Raw genomic sequence first — 24,180 nt, forward strand, 5'->3', positions numbered from 1 at the left:
TGAGCCACCCAGGCACCCGGGAAGCTTGTCCATCTTAATCTCCTTCACCTAATTGGCCTATCCCTCCCTCCAGCAACCAACAAAGCCTCCAACCTATAAGACTCCTGGGTTAGGAGGCCTTTCTCTGTGTTCCTCCAGCTCCTGGAGTCACTTCTTCTGCAGTGGAATTTTCATATTCTTTTATAACTCTCTACCTGTGACCCCCACTGTACTATGAACTGCCCTTTTATTTATCTGTAGTTTTGTAAAACTTGACACATAATAATAGCTAATGTTAATTAGGTACAACTATATACCAGAAATTTTGCATGCATAATCTCATTTAATTCACATGACAACTCATAAGTACTATTATCTCTAATTAAGCTCTGTGAAGTAAATAATTTTCCTTGGATCTTATAGATCTCACTTATAGCTAGTAAATGTTTTGAAAGTGCTAAACTTCTTCTCAGATTGAACGAACCCTTGGGGATCTATCTATCTTACAAAGTTGCAAAGATCAAATAACCTGACGAATAGGATATGGCCTTGTAAAGATGAAAAACTCTGGTATCAGAGACTACTAATTCCCACCCTTCCGATATTTGTCTTCTATTTTCCTTTTGTAATAATAGAATCCCTGGTATTCGACTAGACACATGGTTGCCCATAACAATAACTACATTTCCCAGACTCTCTTAAGGCCAGGAATGGCTGTGTGATTCTGTTTGGGTGAATGTGATATGAACAGAACCGCATCTATAACTTCGAGGACCTGCCTTTAAAGAGGAGTGAGCCTCCTCCTTTGTTTTCCCCTTCCTTCTAGCTAGGCTGTGGACATGGCGGTGATGAGTCATCTTGGATCATATGGATAAGATAGAAGGAGCCTGGGAACTCTGGCCTTGTGGAATTCATATACTTACCCTATACTGCTTCTGTATGGATGCTTGTGACAGGGAGAACTAAGCTTCTATCTTATTTTAGCCATTTGAAATCTCTGTTACAGCACTTAAACCTATACTTTAACTTACTGTAACTGATGTAGTCTATTCACAAAGGGGAGGCATTATTCTTATTATTTCTATGCAGAGGCTTTGAGACTGCATGCAGGCTATATCCTAAGAGTTAATTTTTCCCGGGGTGCCTGCGTGGCTCAGTCAGCTAAATGTCTGACTGTTGATTTTGGCTGAGGTCATGATCTCACTGTTTGTGAGAGATCTGCACAGTTCTGCACACTGGTGGCGCAGTCTGCTTGAGATTCTCTCTCCCTCTCCCTCTGCCTCTCCCTCTCTCTCTCTCTCTCAAAATAAATAAATATTTAAAAGAAAGAATTAATTTTCTCTTTTCAGTAAAAGACATTACCATTCAACTAGTTTGCTCAGGTCAAAAACCTAGCAGCCTTTACTTTCCTTTTAAAACAAGCTTTCTTGGGGCACCTGTGTGGCTCAGTAGGTTAAGGGTCTGACTTCCGCTCAGGTCAGGATCTTGCAGTTTGAGAGTTTGAGCCCCCACTGGGTTCTCTGCTGTCAATGTAGAGCCAGCTTCAGATCCTCTGTCTCCCTCTCTCTCCTCCTCCTCTTCTGCTCTCTCTCTCTCAAAAATAAGTATACATTTGGGGCACCTGGGTGGCTCAGTTGGTTAAATGTCCAACTTCTGCTTAGGGCATGATCTCATGATTTGTGAGCTTAAGCCCCACATTGGGCTCTCTGCTGTCAGCACGGGGCCTGCTTAGGATCCTCTGTCATCCTCTCTCTCTCTCTCTCTCTCTCTCTCTCTCTGCCCCTCCCCTGCTTGAGCCCACATGCTCTCGCTCTCTCTCTTTCAAAAATAAACATTTAAAAATAAATAAAGTTTAAAAAAGCTTTAACACCGGGGCGCCTGGGTGGCGCAGTCGGTTAAGCGGCCGACTTCAGCCAGGTCACGATCTCGCGGTCCGTGAGTTCGAGCCCCGCGTCGGGCTCTGTGCTGACAGCTCGGAGCCTGGAGCCTGTTTCCGATTCTGTGTCTCCCTCTCTCTCTGCCCCTCCCCCGTTCATGCTCTGTCTCTCTCTGTCCCAAAAATAAAAAAATAAAAAAAAGTTGAAAAAAAAATAAAAAAGCTTTAACACCCCATACACCCACAATAAACAAACAAATAAATCAGCTTTCTTGAGGTATGATTGACATGCAATAAACTTAATATGTTAAAATGTACGATTCGAGGGGCGCCTGGGTGGCTCAGTCGGTTGGGCGGCCGACTTCGGCTCAGGTCATGATCTCGCGGTGTGTGAGTTCCTGCCCCGCGTCGGGCTCTGCGCTGACAGCTCGGAGCCTGGAGCCTGCTTCAGACTCTGTGTCTCCCTCTCTCTCTGCCCCTCCCCTGCTCACTCTCTCTCTCTCAAAAATAAATAAAAACATTAAAAAATATAATTAAAAAAAAGTACAATTCGATAAGTTTCCAGCCAGGAAACTGTCTCCACAATCACAATAGTAAACATATCCATCGCTGCAAAAGTTATGTAATGCTCCTTTGTTATCCCTTTCTTCTATCTTCTTCCCAGTTCCCTTCATCCTCATTTCTGTCTGGTAACTACTGATCTTGTTTGTTTGCATATTCTAGAATTTCTCATGCATGGAATCATGTAGTAATGATCTTTGGTTCCTCCCTTTGTTTCTTTTCTTTTTTTTTTTTCAGTTTGTCTATTTGTTTGTTTATTTATTTACTTATTTTTGAGAGAGAGAGTCAGGAAGGGACAGAGAGAGAGGGAGAGGGAGAGGGAGAGAGAATCTCAAGTAGGCTCCATGCTGCCAGCACAGAGCCCAATGTAGGGCCTGACCCCACAAAACTCGAGATCATGACCTGAGCCAAAACCAAGAGTTGGACGCTTAACCGACTGAGCTACCCGGGTGCCCCTGGTTCCTCTCTTTCTTTCATTGCCTTTACCCTGATCCCAATCCATTCCTTCATCAAATTCAGTAACCTCTACTTAAATCTATCTACTTCTACCTCCATTGCTATCCTCCTCACCCAGACTACCATCATCTGCCTCATACCACTTCAATAGTCTCCTAACTGGTCTCTTTGTTTTAATTCTTGTTTCTTCCAATCCATTCACCACCTAGCACTTACAATGACCTCTTTAAAATGGGATCACATCAGTCTCCTCATATCAGATCAATACCCTCTTTGAATTCATTCAGTGCCTTCCAATCACACTCAGAATAATATTTTAACCCCTGACTGTAGCTTGCAAAGGGCTTTCATGGTCTGTGCACCCCCTTCCCACACCTTGCTGCCAATTCTCTGACCAGGGAGTTTGTCTCCTGTTATTGCTATACTCCAAAGGCCTAGATCAGTGTCTAACAGATATTTAACAAATATTTGTTGAATGAATAAATAAGTGTATTGAGCATGCATAAACAAGGCTGAAGGATTATAAATCACCTTTTTAAGTTCCTCAACTGTGGATTGATTAAATCTTGGAAGGAGTACTATGGAAAGAGTCCATGTACTTGTGAAGCCGTCAGCATGAAGTCTAATTGCTCTGTGAAAAATAACAGAAGTAAGCACAGCATGGCTATTCTGTGGTAAGTGTCTAATGACTGGAAACACTTCAGGACTTTTATAGTCTCTTCCTGCCATTTTAGAAGTTCCAGAGAGAGAAAGGAAATAATTTATTTTGAAGACCCAAATGAAAGCGAGAAATACATTACAGTGGCTCCCAGTCCATAAATATATATCACATTCTGCCAATTTTATGCCCAGGGAAAGTTTTATTTTTTTCCTGGATTTGCTGCTCTCAAGTGGTGTCAAGAATTAACATAAAAACTGATCTGGAACCCATGAACTTCAGAGGGCTTTGGGAGAATTGATTATGAAGGCATGTGTAAGGACATTTCTATAGCCTAGGACATGCCAGACATTAAAGATGCACTCTTTTTTTTTTTTTTAATTTTTTTTCAACGTTTTTTATTTATTTTTGGGACAGAGAGAGACAGAGCATGAACGGGGGAGCGGCAGAGAGAGAGGGAGACACAGAATCGGAAACAGGCTCCAGGCTCCGAGCCATCAGCCTAGAGCCTGACGCGGGGCTCGAACTCACGGACCGCGAGATCGTGACCTGGCTGAAGTCGGACGCTTAACCGACTGCGCCACCCAGGCGCCCCAAAGATGCACTCTTAATAAAAAACTCATGAGTCAAAGGAGAAAATCAACTGTTACAAAATAGATCAGCAGATGCTCCTAAAGAACTCACACCCAAAAAACTGAGGTGATAAGACGTTGTAAATAAATTTTAAAATAACTATGTGCATCGTATTCTATCAGGCAAGAATATATCATTACATATCATTGTGAAAAAGAAAAGGACGTGTGGATTTGAAAAACAAATACATTTTTTCAATTTTTTATGTGGTAAATACACAGAATAAAATTTACCATCTTAACCATTTTTTTTTAATGTTTATTTATTTTTGAGGGAGACAGAGACAGAATGCGAGTGGGTTAGGGGCAGAGAGAGAGGGAGACACAGAATCCGAAGCAGGCTCCAAGCTGTCAGCACAGAGCCCGACGCGGGGCTCGAACTCATGGACTATGAGATCATGACCTGAGCAAAGTTGGACGCTCAACCGACTGAGCCACCCAGGCGCCCCACCATCTTAACCGTTTTTTTTTTTCTTTTTTTTTTAACGTTTATTTTATTTTTGAGACAGAGAGAGACAGAGCATGAACGGGGAAGGGGCAGAGAGAGAGGGAGACACAGAATCGGAAGCAGGCTCCAGGCTCTGAGCCATCAGCCCAGAGCCCGACGCGGGGCTCGAACTCACGGACCATGAGATCGTGACCTGAGCCGAAGTCGGACGCTTAACCGACTGAGCCACCCAGGCGCCCCTTAACCGTTTTTAAGCATACAGTTCAATGGTATGAAATGGTTATAATGTTCTGCTACCACCATCATCATCCATCTCCTGAAGCCCTTTCATCATGTAAAACTGAAATCTGTACACTACCTGTTAAACAATAACTTTCCATTCCTTCCCTTCTCCCCATCCTCTGGAAACCACCATCTTACTTTGTGTCTTTATGATTTTGACTACTCAAGTTCCCTCATATAAGCGTGATCATACAATATTTGTCTTTTTGTGACTGGCCTATTTCATTTAGCATTATGCCCTCATGGTTCATCCATGTTGTGGCACGTGTTAGAATTCCATCCCTTTTATTGTTCTTTTTTGTTGTTGTTTATTAGAGAAAGAGAGAGCATGAGCCAGGGAGAGAGGCAGAGGGAGAGAGAGAATCCCAAGCAGGCTCCATGCTAAGTAAGGTTTTATCCTACAACCCTGGGACCATGACCTGAGCCAAAATCAAGGGTTGGACATTCAACTGATTGATCCACCTAGGCACCCTAAAGAGAATAGATGTTAACTTATTTAAATGTTTGGTAGAATTCACCTGTGAATCCATCTGGTCCTGGACTTTTGTTACTCATTCAGTTAAAAAAAATTTTTTTTAATGTTTATTTATTTTTGAAGGAGAGAGAGACAGAGCACGAGTAGAGGAGGGGCAGAGAGAGAGAGGGAGACACAGCATCCGAAGCAGGCTCCAGGCTCTGAGCTGTCAGCACAAAGCCTGATGTGGGGCTCGAACTCACAAGCTGTGAGATCATGACCTGAACTAAAGTTGGACGCTTAACCGACTGAGCCACCCAGGCGCCCCACTCATTTAATTTTATCACTAGTTATTGGTCTCTTCAGATTTTATGTTTCTTCCTGATTCAATTTTTGAAGATTGTATGTTTTTAGACATTTATCCATTTTTTTGTAGATTGCCCAACTTATTGGCATATAATTTTTCACAGTACTTTCTTATAATCCTTCTTATTTTTGTGGCATCAGTTGTTACTTCTCTTTTATTTTTTATTTTATTTATTTGGGCCCTTTCACTTTTTTTCCTTGATGAGTCTGGCTAAGGGTTTATCAATTTTGTTTATCTTTTCAAAGAACCAGCTCTTAATTTCTTTTCTTTTTTCTTTTCTTTTAGTTTTGGCTCAGGTCATGATCTCTCAGTTTGTGGGTTCAAGCCCTGCATTGGGCTCTGGGCTGGCAGCCCAGAGCTTGCTTTGGATTCTCTCTTTCCCTCTGTCTCTGCCTCTCTCCAGCTTCTGCTCTCTCTCTCAAAATAAATAAAAATAAATGTAAGAAAGTACATTTCTTCAGGGAGCCTGAAGTGAGGCTTGAACTTAAGAACTGTGAGATCATGACCTGAGCCGAAGTCAGACACTTAACTGACTGAGCCACCCAGGTGCCCCAAATTCTTGACACGTCTTTGGTATAAAAAGGTCTTTTTATTAAAGCACAGGGACAAGACCTGTGGGCAGAAAGAGCTGCACTGGGATTGTCAGGTGTGAGTGATTATATACAGTAAAACCTTGGATTGTGAGTAATTTGTTCTGCCAGTGTTCCGCAAAATGAGCAAGCATTTCTAATACATTTTAATTTGATAAACGAGCAATGTCTTACAATAAGAGCAGTATGTAATGCCGAATGACACATGATCCCAACTGAGCCAATGGTTCTTAAAATTCGCTTTGATATATGGGTGCTTTGTATTACAAGAATGTTTCCTGAACAAATTATGCTCTCAAACCAAGATTTTACCATAGTTGGGGAGTTGGGGGAGGTAAAGACAAGGTGAAGTTTCCAAAAGGACTTGCATATGCTAAAGAACGCTTACAAGATTTTAACTATTTTTAGCTAAGGGTTTTTCCCCTCTAGCAAAACATTAAGACAGTTGGGAGTTCCTGGAGGAATGTCATACTCTGCCTGTCTCAAGTATTTGTCAATGAACTTCAGGTTATAAGGAAATTTATCTACATTTCCTCTTGCCCTTGTTCTCCACATCAGGTAAAACATCCATTTCCTCCATTTCTAAAGTCTAATTACTATTCATCCTTCTGGTTCAGATGCCAAAGCTTTTACAGCAGATTCTCAAAATGTGGTCTGCAGGCGACTTGTTGGGTGACTTACAGGTGATAAGGGGAATTTTCGAAAACACAAATTTCCTGGCCCCAGTGTCAGAGATTCTAAATAATTAAGCTTGTGATGAGGACCAGAGAATCTGTACTCTTTTAATAAATTCATTTGGCCACTCTTGAGAACTACTGTGTCTAGAAAATCTTCCCAGGGGATTTCAGTTGAAATAAATTCTTTGGAAGAACATTTCAACAAAGACCTCTGGTCTCCTCCACACTACCCTGCCTGAAGCTCCGGCTGATTTTTCCACTTCCCTGACACCACAGGGACTAGCTGAAGGAATGAATGCCTGAAAAGGTTTTGGCCGAATCCGCATGCAACTCTATTCAGCAAGCACAAGGTAAGCTATTTGTCCAAGTGCTTAAAACCATCCTCAGAATCTGCGCGCCAGGCCAGATAGGTCACGTGAGGAGGACGTAACGGGTATCGTAATAGTTCTTGAAGCTCGGCTAATCCGACCCATGCGCAGGCGCAGAAGGAAAGGGGACAGTCAAACCTCCAAGGCCCGCCCCTCCCCCACTACCCTTCCGGCTTTCACCTACTGCGCAGGCGCGTCGACTGAACCAAGATGGCCGCTCCCGTGGATCTGGAATTGAAGAAGGTAAAAGAGGGTCCTCACCTGGCAGAGGCTTCTCTTTGGAAGCTAAGGGGACTGTGGTCAAGAATATCGAGTGAGACTCGAGTCCGGAGGAAGAAAAGAGGCCCCAGGGAACTGGGGCGTGATTTCCCAGAGTCCTAAGGCGGGATCGGGTCTCCTTGGGATGGCGTGGGGGGCGAGCAGCTCTTTCTGCCTAAGAGCCGGTTGGGCTGGTTTGATTCCTGTGGCGGGCCGATAGCTGGCCGGTCTTCTCGTTTTGACCTCCAGGGCCGTTTCGTTGCGTGGAGCCTTCAGTTTCATAGTAAGGCCTGAAGTAAGCGTTTCAAGTTGGAGCCCCTTCGGACGGCTTGCTCGGTCTGAGGCATCTGTAAATTCTTAATCTTCATTTGCTTTGAAAAACTCCAAGGCCATCCTGTGTTTTTAGGCCACTTACTCCATCTCTTGCTTTGAAAGGTCACAGTATGTACATACAGTTCAAAGTTAGATAGTCTCATAGCAGGGCTTTGACTCCCAGCCCTATCTCCCCTTCCCCCTTTCTTTTTTTTCAACATTTTTAATTTATTTTTGGGACAGAGAGAGACAGAGCATGAACAGGGGAGGGGCAGAGAGAGAGGGAGACACAGAATTGGAAACAGGCTCCAGGCTCCAGGCTCCGAGCCATCGGCCCAGAGCCCGACGCGGGGCTCGAACTCACGGAGTGCAAGATCGTGACCTGGCTGAAGTCGGACACTTAACCGACTGCGCCACCCAGGCGCCCCTCCCCTTCCCCCTTTCTTGAAGGACCTGCCAAAAAAAAAAAAAAAAAAAGAAACAAGAACAAGCCCGTAAAATTTTCCAAATAAAATCGGTATCGGAAGGAATTGGGTTTCTGTTTTCAAACAGTTGTTTATAAATGTGTTGTTACCCAAAAACGTTTTTGCCACTTAAGGGTTGTCAGGGAAAGGATCCTGGACTTCATCAACTTTAAACCTATACTTTTCTATAAAAGGAAATTGAATTCTAGAAAAGATGTAGTCCAACGTTGGGACTAGAATCCACTATTCTTTGCTTAACTCCACACCTTTTGTTTATTAGCTTAGGTTCTTCAGAAGAGCAAATTTAACGTCTTAACACTTCGTTTGGGTGAACCTTTGCATATGAAATAAGATAGCTCAAATATTTGTTGCTCCTATTAAATGAAGTTGTTTGTTATTGCTCTGAGGATTTATGTGTATGTACCTTGCTTTTTGTGTTTCTTCTTTTGAAACTTGTAAATTTAGCCCTTAACCTGGTGTTCTCTAATGCTGTAGTATCTTAGCTTGAACTGTATACCAGCTGCTTTAGCGATGTGTACAGAACAATCACCTGTAAGTTTACATGCAAAACAGAATTAATCTGAAGAATGATTAAAGCATTCTAAAAGTTTATCTTTTTTTCTGTTAAAAGTTCTAATGTAAGTCAGGGTTTAGTGAAAGAGCTAACAACAGAGTATAGCTGTGAGTGGACTTAACTCCCAGCATTTGAATTTGTTGTTAAGAAACCTCTGGACAATGAATGCAAACTAAGAAGATGATTGGAGACTTAAATTGGATAGTTTTGACAGCCAGTTAGCTTAAGTAAAAAACAAACTTGTTGTTTAAAGGTTTCATCTTCTAGGGGCGCCTGGGTGGCTCAGTCGGTTAAGCGGCCGACTTCGGCTCAGGTCATGATCTCACGGTCCGTGAGTTCAAGCCCCGCGTCGGGCTCTGTGCTGACAGCTCAGAGCCTGGAGCCTGTTTCAGATTCTGTGTCTCCCTCTCTCTCTGACCCTCCCCCGTTCATGCTCTGTCTCTCCCTGTCTCAAAAATAAATAAAAAACGTTAAAAAAAAAAAAAAGGTTTCATCTTCTAATATCTTTATAAGGTCTTTTTTTTGGGGGGGGTAGTGGAGACTAATAGGCAATTTCAGGCACCTCCTCTCTCCCCATATCAATCTTTTGAAACCTTACTAATAGGTGAGAACAAAGTCTGAAAAAAGTTAAGTAGAGGGCTTTGCCCTGTAATGCAGTCACAAATGGTATTATTAAGGCATAAATTTGACAACATCTGAAAGTCATTCCAGGCCCTTAAGTAAGAGTATCCAAGAACTGTGTTTAAGTGTACACGAGGGTCAAATTTGGCTTGGTATGTGCATATGAAGATTATGATGCAGTTCTACCAATGCCTTGAATTTTTTTATTTTTTTTAATCTTTATTTTAAAAATATTTGTATCCTGAATGTTACTGTAAAATAGAAACATTCCTGAACTAAAGGTCAGAAGAAATGGGTTTCAGTGTTAAGTCCCTGCCTTTCCTCATAATAGTTGTTCAACCCTGTGCAAGCCACTTAGATCTCTTCAACTAATTTGGTTACTTTATTTTAAAAAAATGTTTTTTAAATGTTTATTTATTTTTGAGAGATAGAGAGCAAGCAGGGGAGAGGCAGAGAGAGAGGGAGACACAGAATCTGAAGCAGGCTCCAGGCCTGGAACTGTCAGCACAGAGCCTGACGCGGGGCTCGAACTCAGCAACCATGAGATCATGACCTGAGCCAAAGTCGGATGCTTAACAGACTGAGCCACTCAGGAGCCCCTAAGTTGGTTACTTTAATCTGTAAAGAGTGATGATGAAAACTCCCATTCCTAAATCATAGGATTATTGAGAGGAGTAAATGAGATATTACTATATTTCACAATGTTCTCATATTAATATTCCCATGTTAGTATTGCAAATAAATGTGGGAAAGTGTTTTGAAACCTAGCAGTGTAATACAAATGTAGTGAATCGTTATAGTTTTGTTTTGAATCACTGTGTTTCATCCTCTGTTGCATTTATTGTTTTATTACTCTTTGGATACCTGCTTCTTCATATGGTTATTTAAGGTGCATTTGTTGTGCTTCATGTAGACTGCATTTTCTGAGGACAGGGTAAGTTCATGATTTAGCATGGTGGCTTGATTGTTTACAGTTGTATTGAGTTTTATTGATGTTTGTGTTGGTAAATTTCACAACTTTGTTTCTGGTTAGCAGCTTATTTTAATATATTTGGATTTGACTCAAGTGTTTCCTGTAAAATGTTTCACCCACTAAATGAAGGACTTTTTTTTTTTTTATTAGGCCTTCACAGAGCTTCAAGCCAAAGTTATTGACACTCAACAGAAGGTGAAGCTTGCAGACATACAGATTGAACAGCTAAACAGGACGAAAAAGCATGCACATCTTACAGATACAGAGATTATGACTTTGATAGATGAGACTAACATGTATGAAGGTGTAGGAAGAATGTAAGTAAAATGTATCCTGAAGGGGGTTATTATGGGAGAAGTTTTTGTCTAGAATTTGTTCGTTTTAAAACTTGGGTTAAAGTATCATGGAAACTTTGAGGATCACCTAGTCAAATACATACTTTTTAAAAATGCTAACTGAACCCCAGATAGATGTGTTTAATTTTAGACTTTGCAGTACATTTCTTAGATATTTTCCTCTTCTCTCTGTGATCAGGTAGATATTTAAGTGTGTAAGTTCAATGACGAAAATGATTTGTCATGAAAAGAAGTTTACAGTAATTTTGTGTGTGAAGATTTATTTAAGTAGGTGTAGTTTTAACTTCTCCTTCCTTACCTGATATATTAGGAGTCATACAAATCATAGGTCTTTTAAGATGTTGGACCAGTGTTGTAAGATAAAAGTAGATCCATTTATCATTTAAATACACTCATTCTGTCATGCATGAGAAATCAAGTAAACCAATTTACTTTTTGTTTGTTCTCATTGTTATATGATTGATCACCTATACTTCACTCTTTTTATTTTAAGAAATATATTACTCTTATGAGAGAGAATAGATGAGCTTCATGTTCTCTAAACAGTAAATAAGGAATGGAAAAGCCCTTAACTACAGGTCACATTCCATTACAATGAGCTAAAAGGGGAAGACTTTTTTTAAGCGGGGGAGGTACAAGGGGAGGGTTTTTCTGGAATTTGGTCTTTGGATATTACTTAGTAAATGGACCATTACTTCAAGTTTGGAGATCTTGTAGTGAATGGAATTTGACCTCAGTCTGAAGATGACTTGTTTGGTGATTGATTTGAAGGAAGCATAACATGTGTAACATTTAGTAATGGCTTTGGAATGACATCATGAGAAGTAGACTCTGCTCATGACTAGCTACTCCTTTTCTTGAAAAGAGAGGGATTATGATAAACATGTGATTTGTTTTCTCAGAATAAACAGTATATCACAAATAAATTTTATATCTGTAGTTCATATTTTTCATTTTAGCTTATTTTGAGAGGAGGAGAATCCCACTTTGACAATTTGTTATTAGGAGAGAAAAGAATTGGGACAGTAACAAAGTAAAACCCTTGAATATATATCTATATAGTACAGGTGCATTGTTGGCATTCACTATAGGATAATTTTATTCTTTTTTTTTTTTTTTTAATTTTTTTTTCAACGTTTTTTATTTATTTTTGGGACAGAGAGAGACAGAGCATGAACGGGGGAGGGGCAGAGAGAGAGGGAGACACAGAATCGGAAACAGGCTCCAGGCTCCGAGCCATCAGCCCAGAGCCTGACGCGGGGCTCGAACTCACGAACCGCGAGATCGTGACCTGGCTGAAGTCGGACGCTTAACCGACTGCGCCACCCAGGCGCCCCTAGGATAATTTTATTCTTAGTATGAGTATCCTTAGGTCTTAAACAGTAATGGTAGCTTTTCCAGCATGCACGTTAACACGTTGCACTTGGATTTCACATCAGTACATTAGCCTTTGCAACAGTAAAAGAATCTCTTTTTCCAAAACAGAAAATCTCTTTTGATTGTCTTTGGCCTTTTGGGCTATAATGAAGTTTTTGGTTTTAATCAGAATACTTTATTAAAACATTCTCCGAAAGTGCTAGGTTGTTACTTTTTTTGCATACTGCCCTAAATGCTACAGCTAGATTGTATTCCACACCAAGAAGTCTAGAGTTAAAAGGCTGGGATATGATTTAGTTCATGGTAGAATAGTAGTAGTATTTCCATAAGATTTATTTTGTGTAAAATAAATACATTGTTGTAAATGTTTGGATAAAGTGGAACTTCCTACATAGTTTCAAACTTTGGTTTTCAATTTGACTTTTGTTCTTTCTGCATCCCACTGGGAGTGCGAATTTGACTCTGCATTGTGGGGGCATGTAAGGTGAATAGAGTTTGTTGTTTGGCTAGAGTATTAGCGCCCTCAGGAAGAAAAGACTTGCTGAGTATTAGTCTGGTCATGAGGATGTTCCCCTTGATGCTAAACCTGAAATAACTATTTCTGAATTTATAGTCTTGAGTAATCTTGAGTATCATTGTGATTCACTTCTTTAATTCCAGTCTTTACCTTAATTTGTCTTTTCTTTTTTGAATATTATTTGGGAACTCCAATTAGAATACTAATTTTTCTCAAACTGTTGTTTAAAACCATGAATTATAGAATCTAAAACACTCCATTTTGTTTAGAGCCTGCAGTAGATTTTTGCCATCACTGACATTCGGGCTTCATTGTATCTTACCTAGATTATTGCAATAGCCTCTTAGCTGTTCTCTCTGCCTTTATTCTGTGTGTTCAAATGTACTCTTCATACATCTGCCAGAATTGATCACATCCATATTTTTCATAAAATTCTTTGATCTGTTGCCCACAGGATGAAATCTAAACTTCTTAGCCTAGCATTCATGTTCATTTATAATCTGTCCTTAATGTACCCCTGTAGCCTCAAGTCCCACCACTTTCTAGTCCCAGGCTTAGTATAGCGCAAATTTCATCTCATGGATTTAACATCCTTCCATTGATTTTGGGTGATCTGTTGAAAAGGACTTTGAGTCTCATGTGGGCTTTAAACATGCTTTAATTGATTAGTATGTCTGTCATGGGTGACGATAGAAGAGGAATAAGTAGTACATGTACCGGAAATCGTTGTCCCTACTTTTGTCACCGGACTTTGTCACCCGTTTTTTTGTTTGTTCGTTAAGTATATTTATTTATTTTGAGAGAGAGGAAGAGCTGGTTCATGCGCTATTGAGCAGGGGAGGGGCAGGGAGAGAGAATCCCAAGCAGGCTCCCAGTTGTCAGCATGGAGCCCAGTGAGGGGCTTGAACTCACGGACTGTGGGATTATGACCTGAGCTGAAATTGAGTCAGCCGTTTAACTGACTGAGCCACACAGGTGCCCCTGTCAGATGTTTTTGTGCTTTCTTGATTTTGTTCATTCTTTCTTTGGCTTGAAGTATCCCCTTTCCCTTGTGAAATTTTTATCCTTCAAGACATAGCTTGTCTTCTCTGAAGATTTTTCTGTCCTCCCTGGCAGACTTATTCACACTTTCCTGGGTGATACCAGAGCTTTTGTTCCTGTAGCTAGTATAGCAGAGACAGAGACAGAGAGAGAGATGATTGATTTCTAAGTGGGTCATTTGCCTCAACTAGATTGATTGTCAGCTCATTGAGACTGTATACATCTTTATCTTTGTTTCCTCTGTTCTCAGCATAATGTCTGGCACAAAATAGGTGTAAAATGTGTCTTGATTTGAATTGAATATGATTCTTTTGCCTAAAATAGGTACATTTTCTTTTGTTTCTTCAGAAAGAAAATACAGTTAGAAAGTCAAAGACTTAAGAATTAGGTTTTCTTATTCTGTTTTAAAATATGATTCAACAAAGGTGAAATTGTAAAAGTAACATTTTGACTAGGTCAAAGCAGTTGTTACTTATCAAAATTATGTTCTTTGATTGGATAAGATAAATTCTTAATTAAATCTCCTGAGAAGGTTAACCAATTCTAAAAGCCAATCAGCTGCAGAGATAATTAGTTAGAACTGGCACTATAGAAAAACCTAAGCATTTAGAATTAGGCCCAGGGCAGTATAATCCTTAGAGAATAAAAGCTGTTCTATGTAGAATAATATCAATATAATAATATCTATTTTATATTCTTCATCTCCATATAAGATGGAAGTTACATATTCCTTTATAGGGTATGTTTTTAGTTTAACCAAATCATTGCATGCCCAGATGTCTTTTAAGACACATATGTAGAGAAATTTGGTAGTGTTAAATGACCTCCTGTATATGGCTTATTTTGGTTTTTATACAAGGAAAATCAAACTACAGGTTAAGAGATGATGAATTGCTATATACTGTAAACTCTGCGTATTCATTGCTCAAAGCTATAGTCTGTCCAGTCTCTTGGCATGTTGCCAGCACATTTCAGTTCTCTTACTTCATATTCTTTGGAGAGGCTGTTATGTAGCCTGATACTACTACCACCAATTTCTGGTTTTGCTACTTAAGCTGTTTGTGAGCTGACCTCACCATACTGCTTTGAGAACTGTGATGAAAGTTACAACTGTGGAATGATCTGTCTGAATAATTGCAAGTGTTTGTCTTTGCATCTTTCTAGCATGCAAGGAGGGAATAGACACAATTCTCAAATAATACATGAATGTTGCTGGTATCCTTTTTTTTTATGAATAAGAACCAGCTTATAAGGATTTATGGGGGTTTTCTTCCCTTTTTGCACACTAGAAGATAGGAGAATTTTTTAAAAATAAGAATTACATTTCAAAGTGCATATAGAGAACATTTAGCCTTGCTAGTGTTTGAAAGGACCATCATTAGAATAAATGTCAGACTTATTTTTATTAACAGTAGGTATGATCCTGACCCTGATTTGATAACAGGTTTAGTATTCTGTAATTCTAATGTTCTTTTACTTGAGCATTACATACACTTCTTTTTTCCAAGAGAGACAAATTGAGCTTTAATTTTTTTTAATATGGGAGGAACTTGAGTAGATTAGTCTCTGAGAAGAATGATTAGTGCCTTTTTAAAACTTGAACCTAACTAAAAATAACTTTGTACCATATTTAAACCAATTTAGAGGTATGCCACCATTCTGTGGGTATTTTTTACATTTAAGGAACTAAGAATGAACAATGGTATAAATCTACCAACTAGATAAGTGTCTAGCAATGCAGAATTTGCTGTTTGGGAGCGGTGTTGCTATTTCTACTTGTTGAAGTAATTTGATGGTTGATCTCTAATGGTTGAAAGATCCAGAAGTGTAAAACCTAAGATAAATGTGGCACAGGTAGGAAGTAAAAACAGTAGATATATTCCTGATAGGGAACAAATTAACAGTAGCCAAAATCCGAACAGTTGAGCAACTTTTCAAGCAATTAGGATGTAGAAATCTGAATTTTTCACGATAGCTTGGTTGAACTGCCCTTTGTTTAAACTATTATGTTAGTTCTCTTGTGATTTTAATTGTGAGTTTGGATGTTGACCTGTAGTTTGAATCATGACAGTTAGTAAAGCCAAGTCGAAATATTTGGTTTCTCTGTTTAGTTATGTTAAATATTAATAGAAAAGGACATAGTCATGGTGCCTGAAGTTTTGCAACCATTTTACAATTTCAGATAGTTGTAAAGTTGGTATTCTAGTCAATTTGGTGTAATTTTAAAGCTGATGAAATAGTTTTACTAGATTAGGAAATAAACCACAAAACTTGGTGCAGTAAATATTGTTGATGTTATAGTAAAAATAGTTTATATTGTTCTTACTGGAATCAGGTTTGGATATTTTATTTAGTGATTGCTATAGGAGAAAAGTACACATTATTTTTGCTGTGAGAGCACACTGCAGATAGAAATTTATCAGCTCCTTATATCTTCTCTTTAAATGTAGTAATCTGTATTTTAGAGTAGAGAAAATGAAGCAAAGATAAAATAATTTTCAAAGGTAAGAAGGCATTTTTAAAAAGTTATTTTTTAGATTTTATTTTAAAGGAAGAGGGGTTCTTGATGTTGAACTGCTTTTACTAATAGATTGTGACCCTCCCTTTTTGTGTTTTTATACAGAGCCATTTAAAGTCCTGGCTTTCATTGCTCAGAGCTGTAAGGGGGGAAAAAAAAACAAAAACAACTTTTCCTGTTGTGCAAGGAGAAATGACTTCACTTTTGTTGATGCTGAGTGTGTATGTAACCTCAGACGGGCACATTCTCCTCTTTCACAGATGTGGTACTCTAGGGAGAGGAGATTTTTGAGTAATATTCTTAATTTCCTTAAGTTGTCAGTGATTTAAAAACTTAGTGTTCATTATAACTCTGCTGTACTGCTGTGTAGAATGACATCACTGTTTTTATGCCAGGGCAAGTTAACAAACATTTGCGTAGGAATTACATAGCCATGTTTCTTCTTTAGAAGAGTACTTTTGATAATTCTTTCCCTTCTTCCCCTCCCATGTCCTCCAGAATCCAGTCTCACTGAAACACAGGAAATTAGTTTTGAAAATTCGTGTGCTAATTAGAAGTTTATTGTAAAAACAGGAGAAGTCTGTTCTACTTGGGATGTACAAACATGCGAAAATAAAATTTTTACTTAATGTGTCCTTGTAGGGTTACTTATTTTAGGCTTGAACTTGATTAAAAAATGTAAATGGAATTGATTCATTTGGTTACTTGGAGCACTTTGCTTTTGGATTTCCTGACATCAAAAGGCTTCACATTTGTTTTTTAAACTGGCAAAGGATGAAACAAAACCTGCTTTTGTTGCATGAAAGTAGCAATTACTCAGCAACCCAAGAGGATACTACAGTGTATTCTAATTGGTGATAAGGATTGATTTAGTAAACTGAGGGAAGGGTGAAAAGTACCATTACCTTGTTGTTCCCATGTAAATAAAAATAAAGGTAGCAGTAACCTTGAACTATGTTACTTTGTCATTGGGGAATTGTTTGCTGCAACTGACTAGCTGAGTTTCTCTGAAATGAAAAACGATCAGTTCTTATTTTTTAAGTTTATTTCTTTATTTTGAGATAGAGGAACAGAGAAAGAGGGAGAGAGAGAATTCCACACAGGCTCCACACTGTCAGCACAGAGCCCGACGTGGGGCTTGATCTCACCAACTGAGACCACGACCTGAGTCGCAATCAAGAGTGGGATGCCTAACCTACTAAGCCACCCAGGCGCCCCTGAAAAACAATCACTTTTAGGCTGTACCAAGAATTTTCTGATTTTAGCTGCCACTTATCTCATAGTGGCAAATTTAGGAACAACTTGCTATCTAATCTGTTTGAGAGAGGACTGAAATGTTCATGTCCAGGAACATAATCTGCTTAATGAAACATCCAAAAGGAGCTCACAAAAAATATTGACCTAGAAGTTGAAAGGCAGTCAGTCCATGTATGTGAATACACACTTGGTATGACTTGTTAGTATTCTTTTTTACTCCTTATATCAGGAATTGATAGGGTCTGCAAATATCCTTTGCCCAGAAGGAATAATTAGGATTGCAGTGTGTTGCATGCACCATTAGTGCCTGTGGTTTTGTGAAGAATGTATGCTCAATTTATTTTTAGCCTTCAAGTTCGAATGGACATGTCTGAGGGAATGTTATCTTATTGTCCTGGCCAAGAACTCTACTTACCATCTCTTGTTTTGAGGAAGGTCAGTTACCTTGAAATGGACCAGATTACTTGGGAGACACTGTTCCCTTGGCTTTGAAGAGGACTTGAAATGTTCTCCTATCAAAATTTCCACAGCAGCAGGATCCCAGTATTAAAAATGTATCTTTAAATAGATAAGAGCATGGCTGCCCTAAACCAAGCCTTTTACATTGTTTGGCTCAGGGTAAAAAGATTTGGATCACAGTATGCATCCTGTATGTGTGTGTTAGACTGAGTCTTTTGCATTTGTCCTAAAATATATTTATATTTCTCTGACTTTATGCTTTTGTACTAGGAGTCTTCTGTTTGTGTCCTTTAATGCTCACTGGATAATAATTTGTACTGTCCAGTGGTTCTGTTTCATCCAGTGTTACATTTTAACCTTTTAGTAAAAGAAAGATCACATCTTGGAAAAAGTTATAGCAGATCTTGATGATTATATGTGGAAATGTTTGGGGTTTGATGAGGCTAGAGTAAAAGTGGTAAACATCAGAGGTGATTATTTACCAGAATACTTAGAATACCGAATAGTGACAAAAATAAACATCATGTTTAAAATAGACTAACATACTACTGCTTCCATTTTAGGAGTAATAGTTTGATTTAAAAATACACAGTGATTTCTAATTAGTACAGATTGAACCTAGCAGTGTGTGAGTTACTCATCTAGAACAAGGAATGTTTACATGGACTTGGGTTCCTCAAGGGACCATGATTCTCTAATAATTCCAGTGAATTCTCAGCCCTCATCTAATTTGACCTATCAGCATTTATTCCAGTTGGTCTTTCCTGGTTGAACCGTTTTCTTCCTTTGGCTTCTAGGAGATCACCTCTTGGTTTTCCTTTTATTTCACTGGCCACTCCTTCTCAGTCTCCTTTACTGTTTCTTTTTCTTTCCCATTTCCAAGTATTAGATTGACCTTGGGCTCAGCCTTTGGAATTTTTTTTCTTTTCTTTACTTTTCTTTTCTTTTCTTTTCTTTTCTTTACTCTTTTCTTTTACTCTCTTAGTGATCTCATCCAGGCTTATCTCTTTAAGATTTTTTTTTTTAATGTTTATTGATTTTGGAGAGAGAGAAAGAGAGAGAGAGAGAGAGATAGTGTGAGTGGGGGAGGGGCAGAGAGAGAGGGAGACACAGAATCCAAAGCAAGCTCCAGGCTCCGAGCTGTCAGCACAGAGCCTGATGCAGGGCTTGAACTCGTGAACCATGAGATCATGACCTGAGCCGAAGTTGGATGCTTAACCAACTGAGCCACTCAGGTGTCCCCAGGCTTATATCTTTACAGTGCCTTTTGATATACTGGCAACTCCCAGGTTTTTATCTTTAGCTTAGACCCCTTCCCTGAACTCCAGATTTGTATATACCTGCCTACTTTACATCTCCATTCGATAGGCCTCTCAAGATTAACTTGACCAAAATAAAATTCTCACTGTTCCAGGTAAACCAGTTCTTCCCTACAGTCTTCCTCATTTCAGTGGATGACTTTTTTGTCCTTCTATTTCCTCTTCTTCGTTTTTTTTGTTTCTATTGTTAAGTTCCTGTCTTCCATTATTTCTTAATCACATTATATAGTATTTTAAAATTTTCTATCTGCAAGTGGTGCTTGGGTGGCTCAGTTGGTTAAATGTCCGACTTCAGCTCTGGTCATAATCTCATGGTTCATGAGTTTGAGCCCCACATTGGGCTCTGTGCTGACAGCTCAGAGCCTGGAACCTGCTTCATTCAGATTCTGTGTCTCCCTCTCTTTCTGTCTCTCCCCTGCTTGCGCTCTGACTCTCTCAAAAGTAAACATTAAAAAAAATTAAAAAACTTTTTTTTCTATCTGCTAATTGCTTTCTTTCTCTCCTTTGTGAGTCTGTTTCTATTAACTGAATTTCCTCCAGACAATGGGTTATATTTTCCTATTTATTTGTGTGTTTGGTGATATCTATCTGTGTATATATATATATATATTTATTGAAATTTAAGTCTATTATGTATAAATCTGCTTCTATATAAAAAGTTTTTTTGTAAATGCCCAAATTGGTATTTATTTTTTTGAGGTATAATTGACATATCATTAATTTCAGGTCTACAGCATAATGAGTCAGTATTTTGTATAGTGTGAAATGATCATAGTATGTCCACTTAAAATCCATCAGCACACGTGGTAACAAATTTTTTTTCTTGTGATGAGAACTTTTAAGATTTTCTCTTTTAGCAACTTTCAAATATACAGTAGAGTTCACTATAATCAGCATGCTGTACTTTGTATGTTGACTTATTTATTTTTTAAGTGGATGTATACCTTTTGATCATCGTCATCCATTTTGCCCAACCCTGGCCATTGGCAACTGTCAGTCTGTTTTATAAATCTGTGACTTTGTTTGTTTGTTTGTTTTTTTACATGTCACATACATGTGAGATCATCAGTATTTGCCTTTCTCTGTCTGATTTATTTCACTTAGCATAAAATCTTCAGGGTCCATCTATGTTATCTCAAGTGGCAAGATTTGCTTCTTTTTTTGTATATACCACATTTTCTTTATCCATCCATCGACGGCCTCTTAGGTTTCTTCCATGTCTTGGCTATTGTGAATAATGCTACAGTGAACATGGGAGTGCATTTATCTTTTCAAAGTGGTGTTTTCATTTCCTTTCAACAGATACCCAGAAGTGGAATCTATTTTTTATTTTTTGAGGAACATACTCTTTTCATAGTGTTTGCAACAATTTATATTCCCACCTATAGTGCGCAAGTCTTCCCTTTTCTCCTTGTCCTTGCCTTCGCTTGTTATTTCTCATAGATTTGAAGTGATATTCTCATTGTGGTTTGATTTGCATTTCCCTCATGGTTAGTGATGTTGAATACCTTTTCATGTATGTGTTGGCCATCTGTTGTCTTTGGAAAAATGTCTATGTAGATCTTCTGTCCATTGTTAAATGAGATTTGTTAATTAAGTTTTAAGAATTCATTTTTATATGTATTTTGGATGTGAGTGCCCTATCATATATATGATTTGTAAATATTTTCTCCCAGTTCACAGGTTGCCTTTCATTTTGTTTCCTTTGCTACGTAGAAGGCTTTTAGTTTGATGTACTTGATTTTGCTTTTTTCTTGCCTTTGCCTTTTGCTGTCAAATCCAAGAAATCACCAAAACCTATATAAAGGGAAAGTTTTTCTAAGTTCTCTTCTGGTTGTTTTATGGTTCACATCTTAATGTCAAATCATTAATACATTTCTTTTTTTTTTTTTTTCAACGTTTTTTTAATTTATTTTTTGGGACAGAGAGAGACAGAGCATGAACGGGGGAGGGGCAGAGAGAGAGGGAGACACAGAATCGGAAACAGGCTCCAGGCTCCGAGCTATCAGCCCAGAGCCTGACGCGGGGCTCGAACTCACGGACCGCGAGATCGTGACCTGGCTGAAGTCGGACGCTTAACCGACTGCGCCACCCAGGCGCCCCCATTAATACATTTCTAATTGATTTTTGTGTGCTATAAGATAATGTTCCAGTGTCATTCTTTTGCATGTGACTGTCTGGCTTTCCCAACACCGTTTATGGAAGAGCATGTCATTTCTTCATTGTATATTCTTTTTTTAAATTTTATTTTATTTTTTATTTTGAGAGAGAGAGAGAGCACAAGTGGGGGAGGAATAGAGAGAGACGGAGAGAAAGAATCCCAAGTAGGCTCCACACTTAGCACAGAGCCTGATGCGGGACTCGCACTCATGAACCTTGAGATCATGAACTGAGCCAAAATCTAGAGTTGGACGCTTAACTGACTGAGCCACCGAGGCACCCCTCTCATTGTATATTCTTGATTGCCTTGTTATAAATTAATTGATCATCTATGTGTGGGTCTGTTTCTTTCTTTCTTTTTTTTATTTTTTATTTTTGAGACAGAGAGAGGCAGAGCATGAACGGGGGAGGGGCTGAGAGAGAGGGAGACACAGAATCGGAAGCAGGTTCCAGGCTCCGAGCCGTCAGCCCAGAGCCCGACGCGGGGCTCGAACTCATGGACCGCGAGATCGTGACCTGAGCCGAAGTCGGACGCCCAACCGACCGAGCCACCCTGGTGCCCCTCTTTCTTTTTTTTTTAAGGTCATGCCCTCAGGATACCAGCAGGTTATTTATTTATTTAAATCTTTTAGAAAGAGGGAGAGTGTGCACAAGTGTGTGAGTGGAGGACCGGGGGGGGGGGGGGGGAGAGAAAGAGAGAGAGAGAGAGAGAAAGAATATCCCAAGCAGACTCCATGTTCAACCTGGAGCCCAATGCGGGATTTGATCTCACAGCCCTGGGATCATGACCTGAGGCAAAAATCAAGAATTGGATGCCTAACAGACTGAGCCATCATCCAGGCACCCCTATGTGGGTTTATTTCTGAGCTCTCTAGTTTGTTTCATTGATCTATGTCTGCTTTTAGGCTAGTACTGTATTATTTGGTTACTATAGCTTTGTAATACAATTTGAAATCAGGAACCATGATGCCTCCATTTGTTCTTTCACAAGATTGCTTTGGTTATTTGGGGTCTTTCATGGTTCCATGCAACTTTTAGCATTGTTTGTTATACTTCGGTGAAAAATGTCATTAGAATTTTGGTAGGGATTTCATTAAATATGTAGATTGCTCTGGGTAGTATGGACATTTTAACAGTAATTGTTTTTCCAGTCCATGAGCATGGAATATCTTTCCATTTGTTTGTGTTGTCTTTGGTTTCTTTCGTCAGTATTTTATAGTTTCAGAGTACAGATCTTTCATCTCCTTGGTTAAGTTTATTCTTAGGTATTTTATTTTTTGTGCAATTATAAATGGGATTGTTTTCTTAATTTCCCTTTATGCTACTTTATTATTAGTGTATAGAAATGCAACAGATTTGTGTATATTGATTTTGTGTCTTGCGACCTTACTGAAGTCATTTATCAGTTCTAGTAGTTTTTTGGTGGAGTCTTGAGGGTTTTCTGTATATAGTATCATATCATCTGCAAATGGTGAAACTTTGGCTTCTTCCTTACCAATTTGGATGCCTTTTATTCATTTTTCTTGTCTGATTGCTATGACTAAACTTCCAATACTGTGTTAAGTAAAAATGGTGAGAATAGACATCTTAGTCTTATTCCTGATTTTAGGGGAAAGCTCTCCATTTTTCACTACTGAGTATGATGTTGGCTGTGGGTTTTTCATATATGGCCTTTATTATGCTGAGGTATGTTCCCTCCAAAACCTACTTATTTTGAGGGTTTGTATCGTGAGTGGATGTTATACTTGGTCAAATGCTTTTTCTGCATCTGTTGAAATGATATGATGGTTCTTATCCTTTCCTTTGTTGTTGATGTGATGTGTCATGTTGATTGATTTGCAAATATTGACCCATCATTGCATTCTGGGAATAAACCCCACTTGATCGTGGTGAATGATTTTTTTTTTAATGTTTTTTTTTTTGAGAGAGAGAGAGAGAGAGAGAGCACACACACGCAAGAACGGGTGGGGGAGGGGCAGAGAGAGGGAGACAGAGGATCTGAAATGGGCTCAGTGTGGAGAGCAGATGAACCAAACTGTGAGATCATGACCTGAGCCACTCAGGTGCCTGGATGAATGATTTTTTTAATGAATTGTTGGTTTCACTTTGCTAATATTTTGTTCAGGATTTTTGTATCAATGTTCGTGAGAGATATTGGCCTGTAGTTCTTTTTTTTCACAGTGTCTTTATCTAGTTTTGGTATCAGGGTAATGCTGGCCTCATAGAATGAATTTGGAAGTTTTCCTTTTCTATTTTTTGGAATAAAGAAGAGATATTAACTCTTTAAATGTTTGGTAGAATTCACATATGAAGCTATCTGGTCATGGACTTTTGTTTGTTGGGAGTTTTTGGATTACAGGTTCAATGTCACTGCTGGTCTGTTCAAATTCTCTGTCTCTTCCTGATTCTGTTTTGGGAAGTTATATGTTTCTGGGAATTTATCAGTTTCTTCTTGGTTGTCCAGTTTGTTGGCATATAATTTTTTGTGATATTATCTTATAATCTTTTGTATTAATGTAGAGTCAGTTGTTACTTGTTTTCTTTGATTTCTGATTTTGGGTCTTCTTTCTCGCTTTCTTTTTTTTTATATATATGAGTCTGGCTAAAAGTTTATCAAAGAACCAGC

At 38.9% G+C, this 24,180-nt stretch overlaps 1 protein-coding gene across 1 annotated transcript in view; it reads left to right on the forward strand.

Annotated features, from left to right (window-relative positions):
• The first annotated feature begins 7,460 nt into the window (after positions 1-7,460).
• Positions 7,461-24,180, forward strand: part of PFDN1 (prefoldin subunit 1) — a 70,179-nt gene continuing 53,459 nt past the window's right edge. The window contains exons 1-2 of the mRNA XM_058734834.1: positions 7,461-7,591; positions 10,701-10,867. Of these exons, the coding sequence (XP_058590817.1) occupies positions 7,559-7,591; positions 10,701-10,867 (200 nt within the window). The 5' untranslated portion in view covers positions 7,461-7,558. The remainder of the gene's footprint in view (positions 7,592-10,700; positions 10,868-24,180) is intronic.

This window comes from Neofelis nebulosa, chromosome 1, assembly GCF_028018385.1.
Source record: "Neofelis nebulosa isolate mNeoNeb1 chromosome 1, mNeoNeb1.pri, whole genome shotgun sequence".
NCBI lineage: Eukaryota > Metazoa > Chordata > Mammalia > Carnivora > Felidae > Neofelis > Neofelis nebulosa.